Source organism: Microtus oregoni, unplaced genomic scaffold, assembly GCF_018167655.1.
Source record: "Microtus oregoni isolate MIOR12 unplaced genomic scaffold, Mior012 000014F_ref0000157, whole genome shotgun sequence".
NCBI lineage: Eukaryota > Metazoa > Chordata > Mammalia > Rodentia > Cricetidae > Microtus > Microtus oregoni.
The window spans coordinates 46632854-46644886 of NW_024543073.1; the positions used below are offsets into that span (position 1 = coordinate 46632854).

A 12033-nucleotide genomic window follows, 5' to 3' on the forward strand; every position below is an offset into this window, starting at 1 on the left:
AACATCTCCTGTCAGCGTGTGTGGAATCCTCTTCTTCTGAGTGAGTAGTGTTGACATCCATTTTGCATTTCACCAAAAAAGGCTCATTCTTAATTTTTTCAACAGTATACACATTTCAAATCCATTCTCTTATAAAACCGGACACGTAGACCTTAAATGCAGCTTACATATAAAATACTGGCCCACTAGAGGTTTTAGCAGATTGGGTAATCCCATGGCTTCTGTTGGTGACTTCCTGAAGGGGCAGGGGATATAAGAACTGCCTTACTCCAGTCACTTACAGTCATGCAGAGCTCATGGAAAGTGTCTCCTAGCTATCGTCACATTTATGACGCCGTTCCTCTTCCATAGTTCTCCCATTCTCAACAGCTAAGAGAAATCAGTTGTCTAAACCTTCGTTACTCACAGTCTAGGCTCTGATGAATGGCAGTTAGTAGGATGGCTGGAAGAATCAAGAGCTCTTCTAACTGGGGGCCCATTTCCTAACTAGAAGCAACGAATGCAGTCATTATGAATTAGTGTGTTCAGGAGCTTCCGTACCGAAAGCTTTGGAATCTTATAACTGGGTGGAGTCTGTTCTCGGCAGCCATTTTGCTATGCCATGACAGCTAATCCTATGGTTTAGTGGATTCCCCAACTGTGTGATACCTTGCAATCACCTTACTGCTCCCTGTGTCTAAAGGCAGTCTCAGCTCCTCTGCTTCAAGAGGGGGAGGAGAGGGAAGCTGCTTATGACGGTGTAGATCTGCCTGTTACCCATTTGTGTAAGTCAAGGCAGAGAAATGACCCCCGAGTGCTGTGCTATCTTGTGAAAACCTCGTTCCTAGTGTCATCTTCCAAGGTCAATGCACACATAAATTGCTTTTCTTCCTATGATGGTCTTCGGTCTGGTTAGTCAGTGCGACATTTTTCTTTTACAGGGCACTCATGAGGATAGAATTCTAGAGAGCAAAGGATGGCCAGCAATGTGTGACTGTCCACAGACACCATGTAACCAATTTTGAAGTTGCCCTTGACAATTTATCAATTCAGTTGGGCTGTGAGGACTCTTCCTCATTGGGAGCATAGGCATAGCTCAGGTTCAACACCAAGAGGGACTCTCCTGTGTGACCGGGAAACAGCCATCTTCTTGGAATATGGGGTCTGTGTGAACAGGAAAAGGTGCCATTTTTGTTTTTGTTTTGGCTTTTACCAGCATTCTCCTCTTTGGAGATCCTGAACGCTTTTGAGGCCCTAAGTCTATTCCAGTTTCCAGTCATTCCTGAGTCCCCGACAAGTGCTCCCGGGGAGGGTAAACTTTAATTCAAGAATAACTATAATCTTGCATAGGTCATATTATACGTAATCCCATTGCAACTTTTTAGCTTATACTGTGTTTCCTAAAGCTATAATTTAGACAGCTAGGTTCAGCGTTCTGTGTCATTTCTAAACAGCATATAGAAATTTCTGTTCAGAAGTACATTGAACAAAATGGGTCTGGGCAGTCTGAGGGTTCCTGGAGTCTAAAGTTTCTCCCTCACAGCCTGGACTCACCAACTTTCCTGACACTCTCACTAAGAGGGCTGAGTGGCACTAACACCTATAATGTGGTTACGGTCTGGTCACTACTTCAATCCCACAAATATCTACAATGGCATGGGAATCTCTCACACCAAAGCTTACATCATCAGCTTCTCTATTTTCAGGGAAAATCAGGAGGTAAACATCATGTTTTTTGTTTTCTTTTTTTTTTTTAGAGTGTGGTGTCACACACTTTTAATCCCAATATTCTTTGGGAGGCAGACAGGTGGATATATGTGAGTTTGGGGCTAACCTGGCTTACAAAGCGAGTTTCAGGACAATCAAAGCTACACAGAGAAACTTTGTCTTGAAAAACTAAAAAGAAAAAAATGATGGAGGAGGGTCATTTGTCTATCTGTTGCTTTCATTGGTTAATTAATAAAGAAACTGCTTGGCCTTTGATAGGACAGAAAATTAGGTAGGTCGAGTAGACAGAACAGAATGCTGGGAAGAAGGGAAGTGAGGCAGTCGCCATAGCTCTCCTCTCTGAGATGGATGCAGGTTAAGAATATTTCCGGTAAGACAGCACACCACCTCATGGTGCTACACTCATTAGAAATGGGTTAATCAAGATGTGAGAGTTAGCCATTAAGAGGCTAGAGCTAATGGGCCAAGCAGTGTTTAAAAGAATACAATTTGTGTGTTGTTATTTCTGGTATAAAGCTAGCCATGCTGGAGCTGGGCCACAGCCCACTGCTCCCGCCATCAACAAAAAAAATTGTAACATTTCTTACTCTAGGCAAAGTAGTTAAAACTGAATGATAATACCATTTGCTTTTAGATGGGAAGTCAAGTTTATCAAATTACCATTGATGTTTGACACATTTACAGCCTCTTGACTCTAGACAGTTCCAGATTTATCGTAGGATTGGAGGTTGGGAGAGAGTTTTGGCAGTTCAGTTAATAGCACAACTAGAGCAGGAAGCTAGCTCGCTGCCTTCGGGGAGACTGGAAACACACACAACCAAACTGCGATGGGTGTGAAACTCTGAGCTCAGGAGGAAGGAAAATCAAAGAGCCAAGTCAGGATCCCCATAGGGGTGGGAAGCTCGGACTTTATTTTCACCTGATCACTAAGGCAACTACTAATGATAACGTAATAAAAATAAAAATAGAATAAGAACGTAAGATATTCAGGGGATTGAATACTATCAGGTTCTAGCACCGAGCCAGAGGGAGCTGGTGGTGAAAGGAAGATATATGAATTTTAGAAATGCCTTTAAGAATCTTGAGCTCTTAGTAAATGAACCCAATTTTGAAGGATAAATTTTTCATTATTCTTACTCTCCATTTTAAGCATTTGTAAATAGAAGCCATTTGTAGGTGGCAATTCAGTCAAAATCTCATGGCAGTTGTATATTTATCATAGGGATTAATGGTCCAGCATTCAAAATTGATAGATTAAGAGAGACTATAATGGAATAAAATGGAAAATTCCTTTGAATGTTTGGTTATATGTCAAATCTATAGGATATAGGGAATATATAGATATATTTATATGTGTTCTTACCATAAAAATCAGTATGAGAGCTAGTGGATATGCTAATTAGCTTGACTTAATAATTTCGCATTTTTCACATAATTATAAAAAATCAAGTTATCCCTACAGCGTTGTTTTTTTTTTGTTTCCAGTGGTCCAAAAATGCTAATGGAAAATTTCAGAAATGAACCAGTAAAGCTTTAAACTTGGCCATTCTAGCATGCTGTTACAAGTTTTCTGCTTCACTGTGAGTCATCGCTGCGACTCTCTCTGCTCCTAACTTCTGTGTTAACCTTTACCATGGGCGTGTGCTGGAGAAATGCTCATAGGGTAGATGCCATCTGCAGTTGCAGGCACCCAGTAGGGTTCTTGAAACAAATCCCCCAAGGGTAAGTCTTGGGGGCGTGTGTGCACTGTAAACATCTCCAGTTCTTGTTGGTCAGTTAATTGTGAACTAACAGAGCTAGGGAAAGCAGTTTAGATTCATCATGATGGCTACAAAATCAGGGGAAACTTCAAGAGGGGGAGAAGCAGAATTAGCTTAGCATTTTATAAATATAAATCTTTCATCATTTTGAATAAAGGCATGATTGTTTTCAAAAATAGGACCTGAACAGTATTTAAAATAACACGGACATACTAGTTTTTCCTAGGTTATGCAAGACTTTGCTGTGAAGCAGGTAAAGGTTCTGTGCAATACTGCAGGGATCACACATGTCTAAGTCTGCCTGTAAATACACACATGTACACATGTGCAATACTGCAGGGATCACATATGTCTGTCTAAGTCTGCCTGTAAATACACACATGTACACATACACAAATCTTGTTAAAGTTTGAGAAGATTTTAGTCATATCAAAATTGTTACAATAGATTATGCAATCACGATAATCCATTCATTAGAAGTTTTGACCTTGATTTTGCCTGTTTTGAAAAATAAAACATCTTTAAATTTTCAGATGATCCATGGCAGCTTAGAAAGATTTGCTAGCCAAAAGGACATTTAAAAAAAAAAAAAACTACACATGAAATTAACTTTATCAGTAATGAAAAGAAATGCAGGGAGATAAGTGTACACGCAGTTTTGGTTATCTGATATACATAATAAAAATAATAGCAAAAATGTGGAAAATGCTTGCCTGTCTTTTAGACTTCAAATTGACCATGCTGGATGGATTTTTATAGGGCATATACTTGTTCATGACCCCTGGTGTTAAGAAATTCCGCCCTGTTTGGGAACTAGTCCCCTGTGGATCCTGTATCCCAGTTAATAGCTGCAAGGTCAATGGAGCCGCTAAACAGTTTGTATTACTGTCAGGGTGGCCACGAAAACACCACCTGCCGCAAGAGGACTTGGCAGCTGGGTCAACAGGCACTGTGGTAATTTATCAGCTTAGGGGGCCACTTGCATAAAACTGACTGATGAATTGGGACTCCACTGGCTTATTGGACGAAAGCTGCTCTATGATGCAGAAGTTTCTTTAGGATGACAGAGCTGCCAGTGAACTCCCAGACATGCGCAAAGGGTGAATAGGACTGGCGTACCCTTGTGATTTTTTAAGCAAGACTTCAGCATCCTGCATAATGAGGTAGGATGAAGTGATTAAGAAAAAAACTATCAAAACAGGGTTAGTAAGTGGCACCTCATGGGCATGGAGAGGCAGCAGAGAAATAGGTTTTGATACTGGTCACAGAGGAGTTTGGGGACACAGCCTTCTGAAGGATGACCTCTCAAGCTTGGAATTTGTGTTGTTGATTTATAGATCTCTTAAAGGGAAAGTCCCCGTGTCTTGGTTGGAGAAGAGCTAAGCAAGGTGTTGAAATACAGGAAGAGTGGACTCAGAGAAGGGGAGCAACAGGAAGAGTATGGCCTTCCACCTTCCTGGACAGTTAGCCCTGGGAACATCTCAAAGTCAAAACAAAGGCATTTTGGTTTAAGTTCATTTAAAACAAAATTGGAGTCCTGTGTTCTACAGTGGTAAAACTTCGAAGTCACCTGTGTCAGACTTTTGAGTTTCCACCATTGCCAGAGAGTGTTTGACCCTGATTCTTTTTCATTTTATTTATTTATTTATTCATGCAGTCAATTATTTGAGTGTGCAGGGTTTCATGTCACAGTTCCTATTTGGAGTTCCGAGAACCATTTTGTAGACTGCCTTCTCTCCTTCTGTCTTTAGATTATGGGACTCGAACTCAGGTATCAGGCTTGTGCTGCAAGTATCTTTGCCTGCTGAGCCACCTCACTGCCCCCCACCCCAACATTTGGTTAAGTTTGAGAAGAGTTCATAAAGAGCAAGCACGTAAGGAATGACGCCCCGAGAGCATTTGTTCGGAGCTTCGGTAAGCTCTGTGGACACCTGCATCCTAATTTTAGAAGTGAGAGAAACTTAAAAGTTGAGAAATCACCTGAAAATGATTATGGAATGCCAAGAATGAGGCCTGACAAGACTAGAGATTAGAATACACTTTAAATACACTATCCATCTCACGTCAGAAGCCATGGACGTGAGAGGCAAGAGGCAATGGTCATGGGCAAGTCTCTGATGGGCCCAGGACACAGCACAACAGCAATCCGTGTGCTGTTCAGCTTCAAGGAGATCCACTGCCCAAATTGTATGCTCAGTGCGTCTAACCTGCCCCCTGGTATGTCAGCTGATGGAGCCTCCAAGGGCAGATCATGGGGCACACTGAACTGAGTACAAGAGAGTTTGGGGACCCAAAATTGTCTGAGCTGTTGACTTGATCCAAACTCCATTCTGACATAGGAGGCAACTTCCCAACTTTGAAGATATCCTTGAAGTGGTTAGTGTTTTGGCATAAAACAAATCCATTTTTATTTTTTTGGTTTCTCGAAACTGGGTTTCTGTGTCTAGCCCTAGCTGTCCTTGAAGCAGCTCTGTAGGCCAGGCTGGCCTCAAACTCCCAGAGATCCACCTGCCTCTTCCTCCTGAGTGCTGGAATTAAAGGCATGCACCATCACTGCCTGACTTTTTGTAAAAATAGTATTTTTATGTGTATGGATATTTTGTCTGTATGTAGATCTATGCACCTCATTATGATTGGTACACACAGAGGCTAAAAGGAAGGTATTGAATCCCCTGGGACTGGAGTTACAGACAGTTGTGAGATGCCAACTGGGTGCTGGGAACTGAACCATGACCTCGGGAGGAGCAGCTAGTAAGTACTCTTAACCTCAGAGCCATCTTTCCAGTCCTGACAAATCCATTCTTGTCCTGTCTACCCAGGGAAGGCTCTTCCCTAGATAACTAAGGGAAACTGGCTGTTTTTTATTTCCAAATTTTCATTATAAATGATGACCACTTGGAGGGGAGAGGGGACGGAAGAAAGGCAATGAGAGAAGCAACATACAAATACATATGAGTATAAAATGTACAAGAAGCCCCATTATTTTATACACTAACATATAAGTTAATTAATTAAAATTTAATGGCCTTTACTTTTTCTAAAACACCTTCTTTTAAGGAGCTGTTACACTGAAAATAAATTAAAACTTACAAAATGATTCTTCAGTTTACAGCCTAGACCAAACTGTTCTCACCAACTGGAGGGACAATCCTGGAACCTCATAGGTTTTGCCAAATTTGGTTAAGAGTTATTACATTTTATTTCTAACTTCGTGTGTGTGTGTGTGTGTGTGTGCGTGTGTGTAAGAAAATATAGTATAAATACTATGATAAGTATGTAACTTCCATGATACCTTATATAAAATTATAACAAATTGCAATTTTCTCTTCCAGGGTCATAAATCAGTTGGCATATGAAAGCTGTTTTGAAAATATTGTAAGAAGTCTAGGGGTGTCTCTATAGGAAGATAGTGAACTTAACTGTTCAGTCTGAGTTAGACTTTTGAAATAACAAGGAATAACTATATATGCATACATACGAATATTTAAATTTGGTGATGTTCTTCCTTGAAAAAATATCTTTCTTTTAGAAAAATACTTCTACTCTTCCTGACCTCTTGAGCATGCCTATGCTAACAATTAACTTGTGTTGCCCCAAATAATCCTGTCTGTCCAGAGTGTCTGCTTATATACCAGTCCCTCTTGGGAAAACACTGTAATAATAATCACTGGCATTCACATCAAAACAGTAAGAGGCTCCCAACAAACACTGATGAAAACATTAGCTTCTCCCACCCGCTTCAGTTAGAATACGCTGCCGCCTGTGTAGGAGGATGGGTCTTCGGGATTCTATTACTTCCCCCATCTCGGCAAAGCAAACACAGATCTTAACCCTGGCCCCACACATGACATGAATCACCAGAAACAGGCCAATAATGAGAAGCCAGGCCTTTGGGAATGTCACTCTGAGACCACCCTACTAGAGGGGGCCCTGGGATCACAAAGCCAAGGTCACTCATGGCAACCCTGATAATTAGATCCTAATAATAGATTAAAGGTGTAAAATTCACCTCTACTCACCAACAGACTAAACAATCCAGCTCAAGAGAGATTTGAGTGTGGAGGGGGGTGCGGGCAAGGTAGGGGGAATTCATTACCCTACTAGGGGAAGCTTCAGAAGCTGATCAATCCTGACAGCATAATGGAGCAACAGTGACCATTGGGAAACTAATTGCCACAGGTCCGGGTGAAATCCCACGCCTGCGCTGCAGGTCACTCGAGCGCTCTGTGTTACTGCTTCACACTGGCTTGCTTTGTCTTTGCAATGTTGCCAGTTTCAGCACTCTCCTGGGTGTCTGATAGCTTTTCATTTCTTTTCTCAAAGAAGACACCGATTTCACACATAAAGAGGAATAGCCGCTGCCACTACTGACGGAATGGCAAGCATGCCTCTGGCTGTGAAGGAGTGAGGTCACGCTCTCAGCGGTGAGCGGGGGATGGAGACTGCTCCCCGTTTCTCTTGGTCTCCTTGCTGTGCAGTGGCCAGTGCTAACCTGTAGTTTTCTCAGGAAAGGGAATGTTTTATGGTTATAGAAAAGGTAGTCCGATCAGTCACTAGTCCACGACTTTCCCAGGAAAACACAAATCGACAGTTTACAAACGATTGTAAGAGCTGAATGCCGTGGGCTAACTTTTCTGATCCTTAAAATTGATTCCATTGAAAAAGACTTCAAAGGAGTTTGAAGTTTGCAGCATAGTGTTGATGAGTAAAGAGTACTAGTTAGTTTGCCACTAATTGTATCTATAAGAATGATTAGGGTCTGTATGGACAACATCCATGTGGCTGCGTGTAATTTTAACAGTTTCTGAAAGTTCAACTCTCATGTTTGAAAGACGTGACTGATACGCGATGATTGTAACATCGGGAGAACTGTGCGTGCCAACATTGAGAGGGGTAGCTAGGGAGGGAACAGCAGCAGGTACACACACGTATTTTAAGCATATATCTGTGTATGCTTGTTCACATGTATGTGGGTACATGTGTGTATGCACACATGTGTATATGTGTGTGAGGAGGCCAGATGCTAACACTGAGTATCTTCCTTGATCATTTTCAGCTTCATTTACCGGAACTGGGTCTCTGAACCAGGAACTCACTCATTTGGCTGAGCGAGCCAGACAATCTGCCCTGGGGCTGCCTTGGGTCTTCCTCCCCGGATGTTGGATAGTGTGTAGCCACCTTGCCCATTCCACACTGACGTGGGTTCTGGGGATCTGAACTCTTGTCCTTGTGCTTTCAAGGCAACATTTTATCTACTAAGCCATCAAAATATACTCTTTAAAATATGAAAACGTCCAACCTTCCTTTTGCTGAAGTGAGTAGCAAAATATTCCTTTAGTTTTCCTTTGCCCCGTCAAACACTCTTCCTGAATGCTAGGAACTGTGAGTTTTGAAACAAGGCTCATTTGTTGAGCTGTTAAAATAGACTATCTTGTTTATCTAACAGGAATTGTGCTAGAAGGACGATGTCTGCTAGAACATGTCTCGTTTTCTCAAAATTAAAGGTTTTGTTGCTTTTCTAACATGAGAGCTGAAGCCACTGTCCTCCCTGACTTTTAACCGGGAATGTTGATTCCACAAGTCTAGGCCAGCTCTCTGTGGACAAGAATGATATGAATGAGCTTTTCAAATCCGTCAAGGTCAAGTGCAGTCCTCTGTCGTGGGAAGGGTAGAATGTTCGCTCCAGCCTATCACAAACGCTGTCTCTTCTATAACACCGCTGAGTGAACTAAACTAACTGGAGAATGGATATTGAGTGGACTCAAAAGGAAAAAGAAATTACCTTTTCGGGTCTATGATCTTGTAGAGTTTTCCATTGTGAGTCTGGGTCGTACTCTTACTGCTTGATAGAATGTATACTTCTCCTGATGAAAAGAGAAATTCATAGCACGACATCAGAGCCAAGCAGATGTCATGGGTCTCCCCTCATCCCCAGGAAGATGCTCTGCCTCCAGGTGTGACAGCACCTCACACATCCTCCTCTGCACTGTACCTTGAGTCCAGTCACCTCTTCCCCATCCCTAGACGACTCTTGTTCAGGAGGACATTGTTTCTCACCTGAACCACAGCCAACAACCTCCTCCCTGGGATCCTTGTCTCTCCCTTGGTTCTGAAGGTTTATTCTTACCCAGTGATTCTTTTCAAGAACGAAATGGCTTAAGTTAGGTCAAGCCGAATTTTCTTGCCTTCTCTTGAGGTTGCTTGGATAAGCCCCTCCCTTTGTTCTTTCCTCATTTCCACCCCCATTCCCTTCCTGTTCCGTTCCTCCCATCTTTCCTTTCTTTCCCTTCTCTATCTTCTTTCTCTCCTTCTACCTCTTTCTTGTCAAGTCTAGGGGCAAACTCAGAGCCTTGTGTGTGTTCTAGCCAAATACTCTACCCCCGATGCCTACCCACAGCCCTAGGCAGTCTCAAAATTAATAATGTCTGACAACAACATCTAAATTATTCCACAGAGCTTATGAACAAGAGGTGAGTATCTCTCTGACTCCCTTGAGTGGGGTAGAAGCACATTAAAGAAAAACTCAGAGATAAAATGCATTTCTTTTGAATGTTGGACGATGGTGGAATGCAGTTTTGATCCCTGCATTCTGTAGGCAGAGGCAGGAGGAGCTCTGTGAGTTTGAGGCCACCCTGGTCTACAGAGCGAGTTCTAGGACAGCCAAGACTACACAGAGGAACCCTGTCTAGGGAAAAAATGCTTTCACTTTGGAGCAAAACTAGATAGATACCCCATGCTTCTCAAGCACTCCCACTATTTCTTCTGATTTCCCCCATTTAAGGTACAAATAAAGTCAACCCGGACTTTCATTATAGAGAGAATATTCTGACTTAGGAAAGAAACATTCTTTCTTTCTATGCCTTCAAACTCATTTCTCAGTGGAAGGAGCATAGTCCTCATGGATTTTTAGGGGGTAGTTAGTAAAACCCCACACAAGCTACACTGAACTCTGTAATTTAAAGCAGTGGAGAGCGGGCAATGTCACTTTCCCATTAATCATACCCCAATTACAACTCCCTTCAGCTCATCAGGCTCCGTGTTTCTCTCTTTCTTTTTGTTTTTAGTGGAGGGAAGTTTGAGTTTAGCTCCTGGTTTTAGGGATTGCAGTATGTGTTAGCCTGACTCTGTGACTTGGGAGATATCACCGCAGGAGTGCATGACAAAGGATACCCCTTGCCCTCACAGCAGCCAGGGAGCAAGGATAGAGAGAAACAAGGTTCTGACTTGAGCACCAATTTGGGTGTGGGAGAGGTGGCTCTGAGGTTAAGGCAGCTGTGTGGCTCTTGCAGAGGACCTGGGTTCAAATTCCAGCAGCCACATGGCAGCTCATGACCATGTATAAACTCTAGTGCAGGGATCTGACACCGTCTTCTGACCTCCTCAGACACCAAGCATGTATATTATATGCATATATACATGCAGGCAAAAATAGCATAAATATAGAATAATAAAATAAGTCTAAAAAACATTTTTTAAGAGCATCAATTTCTTGGCATTGAGGCTCACCTGATAAAGGTGCCACCACCTCCCAGTGGTACCAGGACATGGTGATGAGGTCTTCAACACACACATAAGCTCCATATATTGATAAGCATGCCAAAAATACTGTTGCATACATGGTCAGTAAGATAATTTCCGTTCTATGGGCAAGGCTCTCCAGCCCTCAGATTATCTTGCACAAATTTTATTCTCAGATGGGCAAAATAAATAAGTTAACAATACAGAGGGCAAATTAGCTTCAGAATCTACCCTTCTAAAATATATTAAAGAGACATGGACAAGTGGGACGGTTTTTCTGTCGGAAATAAAAGGACTGCCATAGTGTGCAGTGAAAAGTGTCGGTAGGTATGGAGACATCCTCCCTTTGGAACTTAAGGGTTTTTCTTGTTTTTTTCTGCTTTATTACTTTAATATTTCCAAACTATAAACCAGCTATAGAGATCCTTGGGGAAAGATGATGGGAAGGAAGGTCTAACTGTACCATCCTGGGATTCTGTGGAGATCGCCTTTGCTGTGGGCACATTTCCAACAAATGAAGGAAGACACCGTTATTCTATAGGGCAGAACAAAGTTTTCCAGGCAAGGAGTGAAACTAGAACTTCATGGGGTAATAGATATAGTACCTAATTCATCTTCTCCAAATCCCAAGACGTGACCTGAAAAGTAGCCTCGACAGGACCCGCTGGTGCCCAGACAGAGTGGCTTTTCTGTCCATTGCTTGGTCACGGGACTTTGCTGAAGAGTTAAGAAATTCCTGGAACAAAACACACCACAAACCTACAGTGAAATGCAATAAGAAATTGTCAAACCAGACTGTACATCACTTCTCAAGGGAAAAATATACTCTGTCCTATATGGGAACACTGTGAAAAGAAAACCAGATGAGGATACAGGACTTCAAGGCAAGATGGGGTTTGAAAAGGGCAATGAAAAATCCAAGTAGGAAGCTGGGCAGTGGTGGTGCACACCTTCAGTCTCATTACTTGGGGGGCAGAGGCAGGCAGATTTCTGTGAGTTCAAGGCCAGCGTGGTCTACAAAGTGGGTTTTAGGACAGCCACAGCTGTT

General features: G+C 42.3%; 1 protein-coding gene across 1 annotated transcript in view; it reads right to left on the reverse strand.

Annotated features, from left to right (window-relative positions):
* Window positions 1-12033, reverse strand: part of LOC121455577 (hedgehog interacting protein) — an 87600-nt gene that overhangs the window by 7274 nt on the left and 68293 nt on the right. The window contains exons 10-11 of the mRNA XM_041663176.1: window positions 11591-11721; window positions 9250-9331 (exon numbers count right to left, since the gene is read on the reverse strand). Coding sequence (XP_041519110.1) covers window positions 9250-9331; window positions 11591-11721 — 213 coding nt within the window. The remainder of the gene's footprint in view (window positions 1-9249; window positions 9332-11590; window positions 11722-12033) is intronic.